The sequence below is a fragment of the Canis lupus genome, chromosome 31 (assembly GCF_011100685.1).
Source record: "Canis lupus familiaris isolate Mischka breed German Shepherd chromosome 31, alternate assembly UU_Cfam_GSD_1.0, whole genome shotgun sequence".
Classification (NCBI taxonomy): Eukaryota; Metazoa; Chordata; class Mammalia; order Carnivora; family Canidae; genus Canis; species Canis lupus.
Genome location: NC_049252.1, coordinates 37002983 through 37022587, shown reverse-complemented (window position 1 = coordinate 37022587; position 19605 = coordinate 37002983). Strand labels below are relative to the sequence as shown.

The 19605-nt window shown below is 47.8% G+C and overlaps 1 protein-coding gene across 2 annotated transcripts; it reads right to left on the bottom strand.

Annotated features, from left to right (window-relative positions):
* Positions 1-5353: 5353 nt before the first annotated feature.
* On the bottom strand, positions 5354-18198 carry NDUFV3 (NADH:ubiquinone oxidoreductase subunit V3). Of its 2 annotated transcripts, XM_038581577.1 has the most exons (4): positions 18061-18198; positions 16220-16340; positions 8074-9207; positions 5354-5796 (listed from the first exon to the last, which is right to left on the bottom strand). In XM_038581577.1, exons 1-4 carry the CDS (start codon positions 18106-18108, stop codon positions 5645-5647), a joined length of 1455 nt encoding a protein of 484 aa, XP_038437505.1. In that variant the 5' UTR covers positions 18109-18198; the 3' UTR covers positions 5354-5644. The 2 variants fall into 2 exon arrangements, with proteins under 2 accessions (XP_038437505.1, XP_038437506.1); XM_038581578.1 differs by lacking the exon at positions 8074-9207.
* Between the last annotated feature and the right edge of the window lie 1407 nt (positions 18199-19605).

Genomic DNA, 19605 nt, shown 5'->3' with positions numbered 1-19605 from the left:
GAACGGCTTCAACCACAGCCCTGCTTCCCACGGAGCCGACGCGCCAGGCGCTCGGGTGTGAAGGCGGTGACCAGAGGGGATATGTGGCTCGGGCTCGTGTGCCATCACGGACACGGCTGTGACCACGTACGTGACCAAGAGTGCGCGGCACGGCTAGGAGTGCGCGGCCTGGCCACAAACGTGATGTGACCGGGTCCTGCGACGCTTGGCAGTAGCCGGGCGGGGGAGGGGGGGTAGTGTGCGGGTCCTGAAGCACATGGAACAGAAGCTACTGGGTGCAAAATCCTGTTAAATCATGAAAAGTCCTATGAGCGGGCTTAGTTCCCGTCTGTACGAACAGAATTCTCTGGCGAGGACGGACTCCGTGACGCAGCAGATGCGGTTAAACGCGGCCCTTACTTTCCCTCTTTTCAGGGGATGCTGTGAAAGAGTTTACCAGAACCCGTGCGTTTGGAGCAGCACTACGCACAGCCGAGACTTCGGTGTGGGGTCACATGTTTATGAACCTGAACTACCAAAACCAAACTTCGATCAGCCGTGCCGGAGGAGCGATGGCGTCATCTTTACATCTGGCAAAACAGCCGCGATCGTCGTGTGAAGAAGCAATCAAGAAGGACGCAGCCCGGGGCTCCGGGGGCTCCGGGGGCTCCGTCCCTTAAGTGTCTGACTCTTGATTTCGGTTCAGGTCGTGAGCTCGAGGCCCGCGTCCGCCTCCAGGCTCAATAGGGGGAGCCTGCTTGGGATTCTCTCTCCCCCTCCCTCTGCCTCTCCCCCCATCTTGTGTGCTCTCTCTCCCTCTCTCAAATGAATACATCTTTTTTTTTTTTTTTTTAAGTATACAGCCCAACATCATTTTTTATTTTTGAGCAAGTGTGTGCCTGCATGTGTTGGGGAGGGGCGGAGGGCGAGGGAGAGAGAGAATCTTTTTTTTTTTTTAAGATTATTTATTTTTTTATGAGAGACACGGAGAGAGGCAGGGACACAGAGGGAGAAGCAGGCTCTCTGTGGGGAGCCCCACATGGGACTTGATCCCAGGACCCCGGGATGATGACATGAGCCGAAGGCAGACGCTCAACTGCTGAGCCACCCAGGTGCCCCGGGAGGGAGAGGATCTTAAGCAGGATCCACACTCAGCAGCACTGCACTGGACACGGGGCTCAATCTCACAACCCTGGGACCATGAGCTGAGCCAAAACAAAGAGTTGGACGCTTAACCGACTGAGTTACCCAGGTGCCTCTCAAAGTTATGTTTTTTTATTAGCTGCCTGACACATAGAGGTATGTTGTGTGGCTAATTAAACTAGGTTATTTTTCTAGATTTTGTGCAGTTTATAGCATCTACCACTCTTTAAGATTTGTAAGCTACTTTTCCTCAACCTACATAATATTCACTGTCACACTTGACTTTGAATTCATAACTCTGCATTATTTTCATTTAAGAGAGCTCCACAAACTAAGTTTTAGGCCCCATAAAACCTGCATCCATTCTCCATGATTGCTCTATACTTGCTCTCCCTCTTTTTCTTTATTTGGCTGTTTTAATTGAACCCCTTCTAGCCTTAGGTAATATTCATTCACGGATATAGGAAATAACTGGAAAAACTAAAAAGTAGTAAGAGTTCCAGTACATTTCACTAAGAAATGCATGTCCAATAAAATTTACTTTTTAAGTTTATGAATGTTCATTAAAATTAGAATTTACTTATACAGGGCAGCCCCAGTGGCTCAGCAGTTTAGCGCCGCCTCCGGCCCAGGGCATGACCCTGGAGTCCCGGGGTCAAGTCCCACATGAGGCTCCCGGTGCATGGAGCCTGCTTCTCCTTCTGCCTGTGTCTCTGCCTCTCTCTCTGTGTGTGTCTCTCAGGAATAAATAAAATCTTAAAAAACAAACAAACCCCAAAAACTTTCTAGAATAAATAAAACTTTCTAGAATAAAACTTTCTAGAATAGGGTAAAGAAAGGTGGTTGGGAGAGAACACGGTAGAAGCATGGGTGCTGAGTACCTGAAATGCACCAGTGATCTGAAGGTCTAGTGGGCCCTTGTATTAAGCGGCTTACAGCAGCCCCTTCAATCCCACGACCCCTGGGAAACCCTTGCTCTCTGTCATTGTGATAGGCCGAAGACTGAGAATGGGCTTCCCATTTTTTTAAGGGTTGTAAGAAAAAAAAGACCCTGCAGTAGTGACTGCATGTGGCAAACCCCCAAATGATTTCCTATCTGGTCCTTCATCGAAAGCCAGCTGGCTCTGCTTTATGGGAAGCAATGGTTTTGTCATCCCTTAGCGTGCAGTAAATTCTTTTTTTTTTTTTATTTTTTTATTTTTTATTTATTTATGATAGTCACAGAGAGAGAGAGAGAGAGAGGCAGAGACATAGGCAGAGGGAGAAGCAGGCTCCATGCACCGGGAGCCCGATGTGGGATTCGATCCCAGGTCTCCAGGATCGCGCCCTGGGCCAAAGGCAGGCGCCAAACCGCTGCGCCACCCAAGGATCCCCCTTTTTTTTTTTTTAAAGATTTTATTTATTCATTCATGAGAGAGACACACACAGAGAAGCAGAGACACAGGCAGAGAGAGAAGCAGGCTCCATGCAGGGAGCCCGATGTGGGTGCTTCCTATGTGCAAGGTATGGGGCCACGGCCAGATGGTGCTGGGTGGCGACCTCAGAGCCGAGGAGCACCTCCCTGGTTTGCGGATGCTAGTGGAGACAGGCAGGACAACACCAACCTTTCAAACACAAAGCACGTGCTTGGAAGCAGAATCATAAAAATCACACAACACTCTTCTGGTTTTCAGTTATGAACCGGCTGCCAGTCAACATTAGGACAAGAATTCACAATAAGTGAGGGACAGACTTATGCTTCATGTACCATCCCCTCCAGCCTGAGGGTGTTTATTTATAACAGGTGTAAAAGAACAAATGTCTAGAAGGATGCTAGAGTTCAGGTGACAGGCAAAACACAAAAGGAAACAATAATTACCTTGCTTAACTCAAACATATTAAACTGGTTTCAAAACCCTGTAGAGGAAAAAAAAAAAAAAAACCAACAACAAAAAACCTTGTGGAGGGACACCTGGATGGCTCAGTGGGTCGAGTGTCCAACTCTTGGTTTCGGCTTAGGTTGTGACCTCAATGTCATGAGATTGAGCCCCATGTTGGGCTCTGTGCTCAGTGAGGAGTCTGCTTGAGGATTCTCTCTCCTTCTGCAGCTCCCCTGCTCACTCTGTCAACAAAATCTTAAAAAATATTTTAAAAATAAAAAAAAGGGGATCCCTGGGTGGCTCAGTTTAGTGCTTGCCTTTGGACCAGGGCGTGATGCTGGAGTTCCCAGACTGAGTCCCATATCGGGCTCCCTGCATGGGACCTGCTTCTTTCTCTGCCTCTCTCTCTCTCTCTCATGAAAAAAATAAAATCTTAAAAAAAAAAAAGGTACTAAAATATATTAAAAAATAAATAAAAATTTTTAAAAAGTAAAAACCTTGTGGAAATGGAAGCAACACAAATGTTTGTGAATCACATGTGATTCATCAGACTGGTTTCTGGAAATCCATCTTAAGGAAACAATACAAAACACAACATGAGTAATAGTCACACCAATGTTTCTGGCAGTGCTTGCTAAGAGAGCACGGGCACTAGCACACATCTGAAAACTGTGCTCCATGGGCAACAGTTGTGCTGCTAGCAGATGCACCATGGCAGGTCTTTCAAGCACAGCCATGGCTGGCACCACTCGTTTTGGCTTTTTTTAATTTTTAAATTTTATTGGACAGAGAGAGCACCAGCAGGGGGAAAGGGAGAAGCCAACTCCCCACTGAGCTGGGAGCCCAACATGGGGCTCAATCCCAAAACCCTGAGATCATGACCTGAGCCAAAGGCAGGTGGCCAACTGACTGAGCCCCCCAGGTGCCCCTTGTGGCCGCTTTCAAGCCTTCCTGGGGGACAGAGGAGAGGGAGCCAACTCCTGGAGACTGGAAGATAATCTAATAGGCCTGGTTCCCAGGGAAAAGCTTCACACACATGGAAATATACTTGTACTTCTTGTTCGCTCCAGAGTTGCAGGACCCCATGGCAGGAGCAGTCGGAGGAAACCCACCGCAGCTCTGCACTCCACCCTACGCCACCCCACCCCGCGAACCCCACATGCCACATGGATCTCGTGGTTAGTTCATGAAGCTGGCTATTACACAGAAACACCCAGCAGGATAGAAAACTGCCAAGGGCACCATCCATCCGCAGCCCCAGCACCGGGCAGGCATGGGACAGGTTAGTCACGGTGGGGTTGGCACAGTTGTATTTCTCATTTCCTTTCTTTTGGGCAATGTGGTTTTAGGACTTTTATAATAATAATAATAATAATAATAAAAATGTGACAAGGAGAATCTCACCGAGGTGCTAAGCCTCTAGGAGGTAATAAAACCCGAGGCAGGGATCCCTGGGTGGCGCAGCGGTTTGGCGCCTGCCTTTGGCCCGGGGCACGATCCTGGAGACCCGGGATCGAATCCCACGTCGGGCTCCCAGTGCATGGAGCCTGCTTCTCCCTCTGCCTGTGTCTCTGCCTCTCTCTCTCTCTCTGTGACTATCATAAATAAATAAAAGTTAAAAAAAAACTTAAAAAAAAAAAAAAAAAAACCCGAGGCAGATGATCACAGTAGTAGTGTTCAATCTCGGCGCTCTAACTCAATGTAAGCAACGCAGGATTACAGAAACACGAACCATAATGACAAATACACCATACTGAGGCCAGGGACTGGATTCCAAATGTAGTGAGAGAAGGCCCAGGCTTTTGGGCCCATAAACAGGGGCCGTGGGAGAACAAAGCAAACCATGAAAAGGACACGGATTTGTGGGCGGCCTTCCCCGCCAAACTGAGCGGCGCTACCCTAACCAATGGCCCCAGCTTCCATCTTCACTTGTGCGATGGGGAGTAACGTCACCTCGACTTGTTACGTCCTCCAAGGAATCGGTTATTTCGTCCCCACAGGGTGCTAGCACAGAGACACCCCCCAACACACACTTGAGCCTGTTCACACCACTTATGCCCCCAGGCGCGTGAGTAACGTTATCATGAGTGTTGGAAGGTTACTCAGCCAACCCAGAAACTGTAGCTAAAACAGCGCAGAGTCCACCATGGCCATCTGGAAACAGTGCTGCTCTGCTGGGCCCTACAAAACTTCCACGGCTCCCTAATCCCACTGCTGAAAACTTCCCTGAGTTTACATCTAATCCTGAATTCAAGTGAACAAAAGGATTCTGTTCAAAGTGCTAGAACTTAATGTTACAATTCTTTTGCAGTACCATAGTTAAAATCAGTAAAACTCCTACTTTCGCTTTATCGAGAATGTGTTCTACCAAATTAGAAGTTATTATTACATTTATTAACACTTAGCTGGTAAGGGAGACTAACATTAAACTGACCAGGGACTCGACATAGTGGGATCACAGTGATGGAAAGTGCCTAGAATTTTCTGAGGTTCTGGCTCACGGGAGAAAAATCCCTTGTGCACAGATGTTTCTAAATGGGTGTTAACTAATTCACCGTTTCCCGTAAAAGGGACACTGATTATACATGTCAGGCCTCATGGCTGGAGCGGATTTTATTTCTGTAGCCCAGACACCGATAGGTTTACTCTCTCAAGGGGAGAGCTCAGTGGCGAGGCGACTCCCGACCCGAAGAGGGCTGAGGCATCCGGTACTTGGACAGGTCCAGGTTGAGGTCTAAGAAGGTGTACGGGGTGTAGTCGTGGTGCTGGAGGTTCCTGTACGTGGTGTTGTCGAATGGCTCGGCTTGAGCAGGCTCTGTGGGGAAAAGCAAGGCCGTGAGAACACGGGACAGGAAGCACCTCTGCAGGGCTCAGCTCACAGACACCCGAGCATCTAGCATCTGTCACATACAATCTGCCTGAAATAATAAACTGTCTAATTAGAAAAGAAAAGCCCGTGAAAGCAACAGGATCTTCAGAAGCAAAATAAAGGAATTAGCTGAAAATGGATTCTGAAACACAAAGCCTTAACAGTGGGAGCAACATGATGGTTTTTACGAGATGTCTTAACACCTTACTTCATACACTTCTAGATCCTGTACTTTGCAGAATTTTGAAAATGCCTATAACAATTATGGAGGGACTTTCAGGCCACTTAAAGATACAGGAAAAAAACCTGATCTATTAGAAATCTGTCTTATAATAGAAATAAACCACTTATAGAAAACAATTTTCAAAAGCAGAAGCTTAAGTGAGCCTTCTACTAGGTCTCTGGGTACAAGAAAATTAGACCCTGTTTTAATAACATTAATACCAACTTAAGGGGAAATGGAAACAAGGTGTATAGTTTTCAACTTTTTCTGAAAAAGTTGTTCGTATGCTTTAGATTCAGACTAAAATATACAAACTAGATTTTATTTCTTTACGTGAAAAAGAATGGTAGTCGAAGAACTAAAAGTGTGTGGTTAAAAAAAAAAAAAGTGTGTGGTTGAAGCAAAAGAAATATCGCTCTCCTGCCACGTCACATGCAGCGTAAGGGGATGGGAGGTGCGGCATGTGGGGCGGCAGGTGGAGGGCGGGGTGAAGTGCCTACTGATCCTGGGCTTCTGCCATCGGGGCTCTCTCAACTCCTACTTGAGCTACACAAAAAATAACCTAAATAGTGCCCCTACTTGAATTCATATCAAAGCTTTGTTTTTCATGTGTTTAGTTGTAGTAAACAAAAATGATGTCTTATTCAGAGCTGACACCTTTCCAATCTCAACGAGCAGAGACTCCCCATGGTGTAGGCACATCTTCAAAGCAAATACAGGGAGCGTGGTTACTGAAGGGAAATGTGGGTTCAGAAAACTCATATGAAAATCAATCCCGTCAGGGGACAAGAAGCCAGGTGGCAGGAGCTAGGACGACTGCTTCGGGACACCCACACGTGGGCTGTGCTCCAGGGCGGTGGTGGTTGTAGCCTCCAAAAGGCACAAGGAATGTGGGAAAAAGAACACACCCGTGAAAAATTAGAAGCAAATTGTTTTCAAAATGGTTTGCAATGTGGACCCTGTCGTCGTCCTAAAGGTTTAGGTATTCCTCTCCAATTTATGGCAGGATGAGTGCAACAGTAGGCTCAGGAAATGCGGTTCTTGGGTTCTTGACCAGTCTGGAAACTGCAGGCACTTTGCATATTAATGAAAGAGGGAGAAAACGGAGGGAAGGAAACACAAATTCTGTCCACATAACACAACCAGTAACAACAATTAGCACGTAGTGGAAATCAGGCAAGGGGAGGCTTCAGGAGGACTACAGAGCCAACAGGAAGGGGCTGGGTTTGTTAGTAATGCATTTTACAGATATTCTGCGGAGCCAGGCTCTGAACCCAGAGCCCTCCCTTACTGCCTGGCCACCGCCCACCTACAGCACACACCATTTCTAAACTTCAGGGCACCGCCAGACGGTAGCATAGTAGGAATAAAACACTAAACGTTTATGACCGCGAAGTAGCCCTTCATAAAAATTCAGTATAGAAAAACAAAGCCACCCATTGTGTATTTTGGGGAAACCAGAGAAGGAAATGTCATCCAGTGGAAAGAAGACTGAAGCTGCTCCTGGCTGTCCCTGTGTCACTGACTGGTCTCTCTCCTAACATGTGGATGTCCCCTCGGACCCGAGGAATCTAAGAGCACTGCTCAGTGTAGCCGCCCAGAAGACCCTCCCAGTGGGGGTAAGCACGGCCTCTGGGGTTACACAGGACCCCTTCCGCCAAGAGGAGGCTCTGCAAGTTCACCAAACGGACACGTGGACAGCCTCCGAGGACAGCCTCCGAGGCTAAGGGTGAGGATGTGAACTGCCCGAGGGCAGAAACGGCACTGGTTGTGGGCTGGTGGGGAGTGCCCAGGGCACACGCTTCCAGTGCAGAGGAAACATCCAGGGCCCCGGGGCTGTGCCTAGGCTGTGTGTCATCACAATTACGGCCGTGGAAGGGGGCAGACTTCTCCTGCGGGGTCTGACTAACTGGAGCATGTCTTCACCCTGCAGGGGCCTCCAGAGGCCCGCCACCCGCACAGGAAAGGAGGTTCTCAAGAGGGCACAAGGGAAGGTATACCCGGTGTGTTGTCCTGCTCTTGCAGGCCTGGCATCGCGTCTTCAGCCGTCCCGTCCTTCCCCTCAGGCTCCAGACCTGTGGTCTTCTGCTTGAACACACCTGCATCAGGGGCAGGAACTGGCTTTGGATGTTGCAGTGGCGTCTGACCTTCCAAAATCTCCTCTTTAGCCTCCAAGACTCCTCCCGTTACCTGCTTCCCTGCATTTTCCTTGTCGGGTAGGGGAAATGCCACCTCCCTGTCACCTTCCAGTACTTGCTTTTCAAAATGTCTTTCTCTGGAATCAGGAGATGCTTGCAGCTGTCCTGCCTCTTTGGTTCTTTCTGTCGATTGCCCAGCTGCTGGGCTGACATCTGGCTGTGTAGACAATCCTGACTTTGTGGGGTCAGGGAAAGTTTTTTTAACTTCAAGTGGCTTTTGGCTTTCTTGATCTTTTTCACTTGATCTAAGTATTTTCTCCATTTGTTTTTCCTTTATATTTTGCTTCACAATCTCTTTATCTGCTTGTAACTTGGGGGTTGTAGCTTTTGGTTTAGCATCTTTTCTGTCCTCTGATGGCTTCACGGTGGGCCCTTTCTTCTTTGCCTGACGGGGCCTCTCTGAAGGGCTGAGATCTGGCTGCATTTGCTGTGACCGGATCTTCTCTCTTGCTGCTGTTGCAATTTTGGAGGCTCTACTTTCAGGGGAACGGGGGGCCTGTGGTGTTGGAAGCCCTTCTTTGCCCCTGCTCATCATCTGAGGATCAACCTTGGAGGCATCACCCTCCTCGTCAGACTCTGAATCCGAGGAGGAGTCTGAACTGGAGGAGCTGGACGAAGATGTTGAAGATGACGAAGATGATGATGAATCATTTGTCCTTCCTTTGCTCTCCTGAGGAACTTTTGAATCCGAACCCTGTTTTCTGAATGGAGGCAGAACTTTTTGAGGAAACTCTACCAAAGTCTTTCTTGATAAAAACTCTGGAAGCCCTTCATCTGTGAATGGCATGCTATCATCGGGACTGGTGCTAGGACTAGCTACCACCCTGCCTCGATTCACAATTGACGGGTAAGAATTGGGTGAAGACAAGTTTTTAGACAATTCGGCTGCGGTTGGGGTGGCGAGTAGCCTGCCCCTCTCCTTTCGTTCCACTACATCTAGGAAATGGCATAAAGAGGAATATTATTTTCAATATTTTACAAAACAATCTAAATTCATCAGTAACTCACAGACATTTTATTACTAACAACTTGTTATTATAAAATCTTCAATGTACTCATCCTAAGAAATGTTTCCTGGGAATGCACTTGTAGGTCAAAGCCAAGCCACATGACAGACAACAGTAAGAAATGCAGATGTTTTTCTTTGCAGCCAAAATATTTAAAAAACAGGGATTTTTACCAACAGAAGTAACAAACTTGTCTCCACTTTTGACAATGAGGGCTTCTTTGATAATTTTTAAACGATTTCATCCAAGTTTCAAACAGTTAGGCTATAAAGAGATTTCTAAATGACTATGATACATTTTACAAATCGTAATTTCTTAAATCTTTACAAAGATCTTCAAAGATTAAGAAAGTCATTCATACTGGATGAACCTTAACCTTATGAACAAAACGGCAAAGCAGAGCAGGGACAAGAGCCTCATTTGTATCTGAGTGTGCACATACATGTGTGAGTGCTAGGGATCACTGAGTGGGGATGATGTCATACAAATGAACATGCCCTGAGTGGAGGAGAAGTCCTTCAAAATCACAAGTCATCTGGGGGCTTCTTTAGCCAGAGAAAAGTTTAATGACCAAAAAATTCTAAAATAACTTGATGTGTCTATCACTGGAAACAACAGGTTTTAAAATGGGGGGAGGGGAGAAGAGTACTAATATAAAACCTTGCATTTTTTTTAGACTCAATTATTATTTTTCAAAAATATTTTGTTTGAGGGAAAAGCAGAGTGAGCAAACATGAGCAGGGGTAGGGCCAGAGTCAGAGGGAGAAGGAAATTCCCCATTGAGCAGGGAGTCAGACTCAGGGCTTGATCCCAGGACCCCCAGGATCACACCTATTACCCCCAGTTCCACCCCCACCCATCTCTCTACCACTTCCACCATCTCGACCACCCCCTCCACTACTACCTCCATCACCAACCCCACCAACCTCCACCACCACCTTCACCTCCATCTCCACCAGCACCATCAGCAGGAGCAGTAGTACCTCCTCCATGCCATGTGATTCCGTGGCTACATGCCAGTCCAGAATCTGCATTCTAAATGCGGAGCAGGTGCCGAGGCAGCTAACTCTCAGAACTCACACAGAGCTCTAGGATCATGTTAAACCTAAAAATGGGACAAAGGGGGGGCACCTGGGTGTCACCCAGGTTAAGCCTCTGCCTATGGCTCAGGTCATAATCTCAGAGTCTGGGAATTGTGGGGAGCCTGCTTCTTCTCCCTCTTCTCACTTGGGCTCTCTCTTGCTGTCTCTTAAATAAAATCTTAAAAAAAAAAAAAAAAGAGGAAAAGAGTGTACATGTACTGAACTTTCTCTCAGCTGTACCTAAATCAGCTCAGAAATCCCTAGTGGCCCCCACAACCTCCTAGCCTGCCTGCTCACCTGTATCATTCATCCATGTTTATGTGGGGTCAGAATTTTCCGAGAATGAAAAGTTAAGTTAAAATAGGCATATCTTATATATGCTGCTTTGAATACAAAAATTACAATGCCTGAATCTTCCAAAAAGTGCTGTGGAGGGCAGCCCAGGTGGCTCAGTGGTTTAGCGCTGTCTTTGGTCCAGGCATGATCCTGGAGACCTGGGATCAAGTCCCACATCAGGCTCCCTGTGTGGAGCTGGTTTCTACCTCTGCCTCTCTGTGTCTCTCATGAATAAATAAATAAAATATTAAGAAAAAAAAACAGTGCTGTGGAGATTTTTTAAATTGCAAATAAGTTACCAAAACTACATTATAGGTTGATTTTTATCTATTAAAAATGAAAAGAAGGGCAACCCAGGTGAATCAGCGGTTTGGCACCTGCCTTGGCCCGGGGCGTGATCCTGGAGACCCAGGATTTTTTTTTTTTTTTAATTTATTTATGATAGTCACAGAGAGAGAGAGAGAGAGAGAGAGGCAGAGACACAGGCAGAGGGAGAAGCAGGCTCCATGCACCAGGAGCCCGATGTGGGACTCGATCCCGGGTCTCCAGGATCGTGCCCTGGGCCAAAGGCAGGCACTAAACCGCTGCGCCACCCAGGGATCTCCTGGAGACCCAGGATTGAGTCCCATGTTGGGCTCCCACCATGGAGTCTGCTTCTCCCTCTGCCTGTGTCTCTGACACACACACACACACACACACACACACACTCTCTCTTAAGAATAAATAAATAAAATCTTTAATAAAAAAAAAAGGAAAGAAAATTTCAAATGGGATTAACAGTGGTATCATTTAGAAATTCTGTTTGAAAAGAAAATTTCTGTAATACGTAATAAGAATGTTTTAAGGTTTCTTTTATTCATGCTAAATTACTGAAGAGTTCCACAGAAAGGCTAATAGACTAAAACATAGTAATGCTTTTTTAAAAAATTTCAAAATATTATTTAAACTCTATTAATTAACATATAATGTGTCATTGGTTTCAGAGGTAGAGGTCAGTGATTCATTGGTCTTATATAACACCCAGTGTTCATGACATCACGTGCCCTCCTTGATGCTCATCACCCAGCTACCCCATCCCCCCAGCCCCTGCCCTCCAACAACCCTCTCTGTTTCCTAAGGTTCTTAGGCTTTGTCTCCCTCTCTGATTTTATCCTGTTTTATTTTTCCCTCCCTCCTCTGTGCTCCTCTGTTTTATTTCTTTCTCTGACTGATGCATTTTGCTAATTTTTAATGAGAGCCAATTTCTGACCCACTGCAGCAGGGGCCCAGTGTCCTCTTGTGACTCAGAAGGAAGCTGCCACAATGATCTGGAGCTGCCGCTAGTAACTGCTGTTCCAGAGTGCCAGGGTGCAGATCACGTCTGCATTCAACCGTGCAGAGCAGAATGTCGTCACCGTGAAAACAGGCTCATCATGCAGAGGAACAATGGCTTTCCCTTTATGACCTTACCGGTCTGTTTTCATGAGGTCCCTTACTTTCACCTTGAGGCAGGATGCCCATATACTCTATGTTTTAGTTTGATGCTGACCTTCCTTGAAAAACAAGTATATGAAAACACCACACTACCTAAGTTAAGTCAACCGAGGAGGCACATCACACTGCACAAGTCGAAGACTTTCCTGGACTGTTTCTACTCTGTCAGAGACCATACAAATGACCATACCAGCCTACACACAATTAAGGGCTATGAATACCAGTAACAGCACCGGGACAAGTCTTACTGCTTCTCTATTTCTTCTCAAAACAACTTCCACATCCCAAATCTTTTCAGCTCAGTTGAAAAGTGAGGGCATGACCTTCAAGTTTTTAGTGGTCTCCTGATTAAAGCTTTTATTTATTTATTTTCTTTTTTAAAGATTTTAAGTGGGCAGCCTGGGTGGCTCAGTGGTTTAGTGCCGCCTTCAGCCCAGGGCCTAATCCTGGAGACAAGGGATTGTGTCTCACATCAGGCCCCCTGCATGGAGCCTGCTTCTCCTTCTGCCTGTATCTCTGCCTCTCTCTCTCTCTCTCTCTCTCTCTCTGTCTCTCATGAATAAATAAATAAAATCTTAAAAAAAAAAAAAGATTTTAAGTAATCTCTACACCCAAAGTGGGGCTCAAACTCATGACCCTGATATCAAGAGTCGTGTGGTCTACCTACTGAGCCACCAGTGCATCCCTAGCGGCCTCCCTATCAAAGCAAAAATGATGTATTGGTGTTTGAAATAGATTAGCTATCTTAGAATTCTTTCATATCCTGTCACTGGGTCACAAAACTAATCTTGGAAACAAAGCACACTCCAAAACAAAGGAATATTTTGACGACATGAAAGAATACTCAACTTTTACATGCTAAAACTTTTTTTTTACATGTACAGAACTATAAAGTGTTGTTTTTTTTAATGAATACACGAGAATCAAGATTTTTTTTCCAGAGGCAAGACAGTACAGTGATTAAAAGTACAGATGGTGGGGCCTCACTGCTGGGGTTCACGTCTCGCTCCACTACTGACCTATGTGTGACCTCAGGCAGCTCATGGATCTCCTCCCTCTACTTTCTCATCCATAATGCAGGGTTACTAATAGTATCCACTCACGGAGTTCTGAGGACCAGATAAGATAATATATGGAGTGCTTGGAACAGTGCCTCGCACTGTTGGTTAGAATTAAATACAACAAATCCCTATTTCCAGAGATTTCTCACTTTTCAAGCTGAAGTAAGGACTGGAAATGGATAATTAACTTTGGCTTCTTGACAGATTCTTTAAAAAGCAACACTGGAGTTAGTCAATGATTTAGTACTGATTGTTGCAAAACAGCCTAGTGCCTAGATTCAAAGTAACATCAAAGTAGGGGAGGTAGGGGAGCCAGGGGAGCCTGGGGAGGGGGGGAGGGGCGGCTCAGTGGTGGCTCAGGGGTTTAGCGCCGCCTGCCTTCCGCCCAGGGCCTAATCCTGGAGTCCCAGGATCGAGTCCCATGTCGGGCTCCCTGCATCGAGCCTGCTTCTCCCTCTGCCTCCCTTTCTCTCTCTCTCTCTCATTAATAAATAAATTTTTAAAAAATCTTAAAAAAAAAAAGTAGGGGAGTCAGGCGCTTCTGCAGGAGGGGGGGCTACAAAGAGACCCTGGATTCTGGTTTCTGCACTGGGGGCTATCCTCAGGAAGGAAGCACGTGCTACCAGAAGCTGGAGCTCTGGAGGGCAGAAGGCAGGTGTTCTGTAACCTTGGGGTCCTGCCTCTAAGGCAGGCACTGACTAGAGATGTGAGCACACGGGTGAGTGCTTAGCACCCTGTGTGCAAGCTTCCACTTGAGCTTCTAAAGCCCCTGAGAGTTGACAGCGGTTGACCTGACAATGTGCCACTAGCAGGCAAAAGGCATTTCAGCGTCCGACACTTAACCAGTCTGAGGCCTGCATACATGTCAATTTAGAAGTATTCTTTCTTTTCTTTTTTTTTTTTGTGGGGGGGAGATTTAGTTATTCATGAGAGACACACAGAGAGGCAAAGACACAGGCAGCGGGAGGAGCAGAATCCCTGCAGGGACCCCGATGTGGGACTTGATCCCAGGACTCCGGGATCACGACCTGAGCTAAAGGCAGACGCTCAACCACTGAGCCACCCAGGCGCCCCTCTTTCTCTTTATACAGGGATTGTAATTATTTTGAAATGATGAGGCACAAATGCAATATGTCTTAAAAACAGTATGGTTCAGCATTCTGTCTTCCTACCTGAAAGCACTCTATGGTGGACACGACACAGACACACATCTCATGCCGGCCCTGCTCAGGCAGGGAGGAACTGGTTTCCAGGGGCAGAAACTACACAGGCCCAAGGCCAACTCCCAGGTCAGTGTTCCTGTCTCATGCCTGCACCCAAAACTGTCACATGACCAAGTGCCCTATTCCACTCACGTAGCCACTAGTCCAGTTTCATAAATCTATGATGTAGGATTGCAGAGACAAGACTAAAAATTCACCAAACGCAGCGAGAACATTAGTGATGAGATGCAGCCAATCAGCAGTAAACACTGAAAGAATGTCAAAAATGTGCCGGGCATAATACAGAACTGAACTGACAGTCTGGTTGTAAACATTTTTTAGGAGTGATCAAGGTACTGTGGCTCTTTAAAAAAAAAAAAAAAAAGAGTCCTAATTTTTAAGATCTCTATTTAAAAACATGAGGAAGAGAGAGACAGAACACTGGATTTAAAAGTGAGGCAAGGGACACCTGGGCGGCTCAGTGGCTGAGCATCTGCCTTTAGCTTAGACTGTGATGCTGGGGTCCTGGGATCAAGTCCCACATGGGGCTCCTGCAGGGAGCCTGCTTCTCCCTCTGCCTGTGTCTCTGCCTCTCTCTCTGTATATCTCATGAATGAATAAATAAATCTTAAAAAGAAATAAAAGTGAGGCCAATACAGACTGAGTTACACAGAACAGAACATTCTGAGTCAAACAGAATTAAACTGAGCTGAATTCAGGCCTCCAGCAATGATGTGCTTAGGGCATGAAAGGCAGTCGGGGGCCAGCAATCCACAATGGGCCAATATTCTGAAACCTACCAGTGCTTTTGTGTGCACACCAAGAAGCGACAAAACAAAAAAATATCTAAGTATTTTTAAATATTTAAATATTCAAACAGAGGAAATGATATTGATGAAAATAAGATAAATTCAACTTACCATTCTGAACCACATATGAAAATCAAGGTTTGCAGAGACTGTACATATACATCTTCACTTTTTTTCTTTTTTAAGATTTCATTTTTAAGCAATCTCTACTCGCAACATGGGGCTCGAACTAAACCCTGAGACTGAGAGTCATGTGTTCCTCTGACTGAGCCAGCCAGGCACCCCTGTAAATCAGTCATTAGTAAGGAATCGGGAGTAGAAAATAAAATTCCCACAAGAGAAGTATTTAAAAATATACTGTTGCATTTTCTATTCTCTTTCCGTGAGGATATGCTACATTGGTATTTAGGAGGAAAAAAAGTAAAAAACAGCAATAACAGTCAAAATGACTATGGAAAGAGCTGGACACAGATCAGATATCATGCTGCATCAAAGTGAGTTGTAATGGAAAATGGTGCCTGCCCTAACTCCCTCTCTACTGTCATAAGAGGATGCCTACAACCCTGGGCTATGGCCAACCAGAGCCCGGGAGGCCACATGTGAGTTTCAGAGACAATGAGAAAAGCCACAGTTGGGGGAAGCAAGATGGGGTTCAGAGCTACCATGGGAGTGTGGGCTACAGTACGATACTAGGGCGATCTACGCACCCCAGCCTTTGCCCTCTGTATCCCCTTGCTATGTGTTAGAGTAAGGCACTTAGAAAACAGACAAAACTGGTTTGGGGCTAAACACCGAGTCAAAGACTGTTTCGTTACTGATGTGTTTGGTCTAAAATCTGCATGGATTTTATTTCTGATTATAATCTGGACACTGCTGGAGATGAATCAAATTATGTGGTCAGTAAAACTTTTCATGCTTGGAAAACAGACTTATTTATTTTGCATTATCTTTCCCTTATGACTATCATTAAAATCTTACTTTTTGGTGGACTTTGCTTCTTGGGATTTGGTGGCAGTCCCTTTTCGCTCTTCCCTGATTCTGCACAGAGAGAAACCGTGGAAGCAAGTCCTCGAAATACTCGTGCTTCGAGGAGCATAATCTGACAGAAGAATGAACAAATATGGACATTTTAGGGTAACATCACTTAGGATCCATTACAACATAGAAATACTACGTGCATCCAAATGGTATATTGTTATCACCATTTCCATAACGTGTATTACAGAAATTTGCGAAAATACAAAAAAAAAAAAAAAAACAAAACAAAACAAAAAAAAGGAGCTGCAAGAAAGATAACCACAGGACAGTCACTATTAGCTATGTAACTCCAGGAAAACGTCAAAACAGCTTCTCCCGTGCACACTTTTTTGTCGTCCCCGATTACCTGTTAGCCAACACAATACCGATTCTTTTTGTAAAATGTTTTCCTGTACTTACAAAGCTAAGTAGAAGAAATACTATCTGGTTGTTAACAATGATGTGGATAAATAATGATTACTCCCAAACTGTTTACAATATATCATAATTGGGCGCAGCCCGGGTGGCTCAGCGGTTTAGCGTCGCCTTCAGCCCAGGGCGTGATCCTGGAGACCCGGGATGAATCCTACGTCGGGCTCCCCGCATGGAGCCTGCTTCTCCCTCTGCCTATGCCTCTGCCTCTCTCTCTGTGTCTCTCATGAATGAATAAATAAAATCTTAAAAAAAAAATCATAATTGGAAAACAAACTATCACTGATAACTCACCGAGCATGTATTTACTAACAGCTATTACCTGCTGGGCACTTCTAGAAGCTGGATATAGATACAGCAGAGGGGCCTCTCCTTTATATGCAAAGAGGAAAATGTGTTTTCTACGTTTATGACTGCAAGTGCATGCCTCTGTGTATACATGAAAGCTCAAACAACCATTTGGAATCAGGTTTGTTTGTTTTTTTTTCTTTCTTAAAGGTTTTATTCATTGATTCATGAGACACACACAGAAGCAGAGACTTAGAGGGAGAAGCAGGCTCCTGGGCAGCCCTGGTGGCCCAGCGGTTTGGCGCTGCCTTCAGTCCAGGGCGTGATCCTGGAGTCCTGGGATCGAGTCCCACGTCGGGCTCCCTGTAGGGAGCCTGCTTCTCCCTCTGCCTGTGTCTCTCATGAATAAATAAATAAAATCTTAAAAAAAAAAAAGAAAAAAAAAAAAAAAGGGAAGCAGGCTCCCTACAGGGAGCCCGATGCAGGACTCGATCCCAGGACCCCGGGGTCACGATCTGAGCCAAAGCCAGATGCTCCACCACTGAGCCCCCAGGTGCCCCAGAACCAAGTGTTTCAAGGACTAACTGAAATAGACCCCCCCCCCTCCGACGTCTATACTCCACTTTGCAATGAAGAGTTGGTGCTTTTGCAGCGAGAGACATCTAAAAATTTAAATACAGTGAAACGGCTTTACGTTTTTTCCCTCCGGGTTAGAGGAAAGCCCTCCCTTCCTGTTTTCACAGACGGATGGGGTCAGGTAAGCGGGCTTCCCCGGGGCTGCCGGGGAAGCGACCAGGTCAGCCCTCCTGCCTCCCCCTCCCGGCCTACACGAGAGGTGCAGACGCCGTGGTTGGCGCCCCTGACACCTGGGAGCCCTCGCACCTGCCCGCGGCCCGGCCCGGCCCCGCCCCGCACGCCCCGGGCTCCCCAGGTGACCGGGGTCCTCCTCCAAGGGGCCGTGGCCCGGCCCAGGCCCGCCCCTCCGCCCCGCGCCCTCTCCTGCGCCCCGCATGCGGGCCGACCGCCCACCGGGACGGCTGGAGAGGCCGCCACGCCCCGGCCCTACACGGGCTCCCCTTTACCTTCAGCGCCGCGGACCGTCCTTCCCGCAGCAGAAGCGACGCCGCCATGACGGTGACACCGGGGACGCCCGCACCAGGGCCTGGCCCGGCTGCGGTCGCACCCGGACTGACGTCACCACAGCGCGCGCACCACGGGCCGCGGGCCCGCCCCCTGCGCCGAGAGCACCAATCACAGGCAGGCAGAGGGGCGGGACGGGGCGGGGCCGAGGGCTGGAGGCTGCCGGCGCATCCCGGCACCCCTCGCGGCGCCTCAGGCCACGCCCCCGGGCGGAGCTGCCAATCACCGGCCGGCCGGGGCGGGGATGGGATGGGCGGAGCCAGCGCGGCCGCCGAGCGCTCCTGCGGGGTCGCGGTCTTGGAGGCGGGGCGCAGCGTGTGCTGGTGTCCCTGCGCCCGGCAGCCCTGGTTCTGCCCCCGAGCCGTGTGTGCTGCGCTCGGAGCCCCGCGGCGCCCGGTCCCACCCGGTCCGGCGATGTACACGCCGTCTGCAGCCTGGGGCGGGACCCTGGGCGCGCTCCGGGCCCGGGACTGCACCAGGGCCGGAGCTCGGAGGGTCAGAGATGCACGCTTTACTTTACCTGAACGTGCATGGCTGGCAGTGCAGGCAGGTAGCCGAGCTCCCGGCCCCCACCGGCCCCCGGCCCCCACCTCTGACTCCACTCCATCCAGGCGGCGTACATGCGCAGACACCCTTCCAGAGGGGACCCTGGAGCCCTGCCAATGCCCTGCGGCCTGCCACCAGGCCTGCCACCAGCCACCGGAGGTCCCCGAGCAGAGGGACCACCTGAGGTCTCACCATCACAGTGACAAAGGGATCCTCCTTTGTCTCTGCAAGAGAAGGGATCACCATGATAACAGAATTAATTACTCTTTGCTCAAGCCCAATTCACTCCCGTGTCTCCAGTGGAAAGCTCACACTCGTGTTTGTGCAGCCTGCTTCTTTCAAAGGTGACTGAGCACCTTGAAGGTGCAAAGCCACAGCTGCCACGTGGGGAAGTTGGCCTGGAATTGGGAAGGTCCACATCACACCCCTCACGGGGGCCGGAGCCCTAATTTCCTCCCACCAGCAGCCAGCACATTCAGCTCAAGGTAGCTGAAATGGTCAGCCTCGGGAATACAATGAGAAGGCCAACGCCTTTGGGACCAGAGTGGTCGCCAGCCAGAGTGGTGGTTAGGAGAGGGCACATCTGGTGGTGGGAACCCTGGGGAAGAAGAGACTTGCTGAGTGGTGGGGAGCCCTGTTGGTGGTTTTCAAAGAAGCAACAGGAGTGTGTGAAGGTTGACTATGGCAAAGATGTGGAAGACCAAGGTCTGAGCCTAGAGGGAGCAGGACCTAGCAGGAAGCTAATGCAGTCAGGTAGGGTGGTGGAGGTAGGCCTACACCATGGTAGGTCAAAGAGGATGGAAAGGACAGGGCCAAGTGCAAGAGGCAAATAGAAGGTGTTGCAGAAAAATCCAGGATGCAGAGGCCAGAGAGGGTTAGTGCTTTCATGAGTATTTGTGGAGAGGGGATTATATCCTATTTTCTATTTTTCTTATACATAG

Bases quoted from the DNA above. Each gene is read 5' to 3' on its own strand.
- NDUFV3 (XM_038581577.1), bottom strand. From the start codon at position 18,108: ATGGCGGCGTCGCTTCTGCTGCGGGAAGGACGGTCCGCGGCGCTGAAG. The intron at 16,341-18,060 runs GTAAAGGGGAGC...TTCTTCTGTCAG, and splicing joins GACGGTCCGCGGCGCTGAAG to ATTATGCTCCTCGAAGCACG. The intron at 9,208-16,219 runs GTAAGATTTTAA...GCCATTTCCTAG, and splicing joins GAAGCAAAGTCCACCAAAAA to ATGTAGTGGAACGAAAGGAG.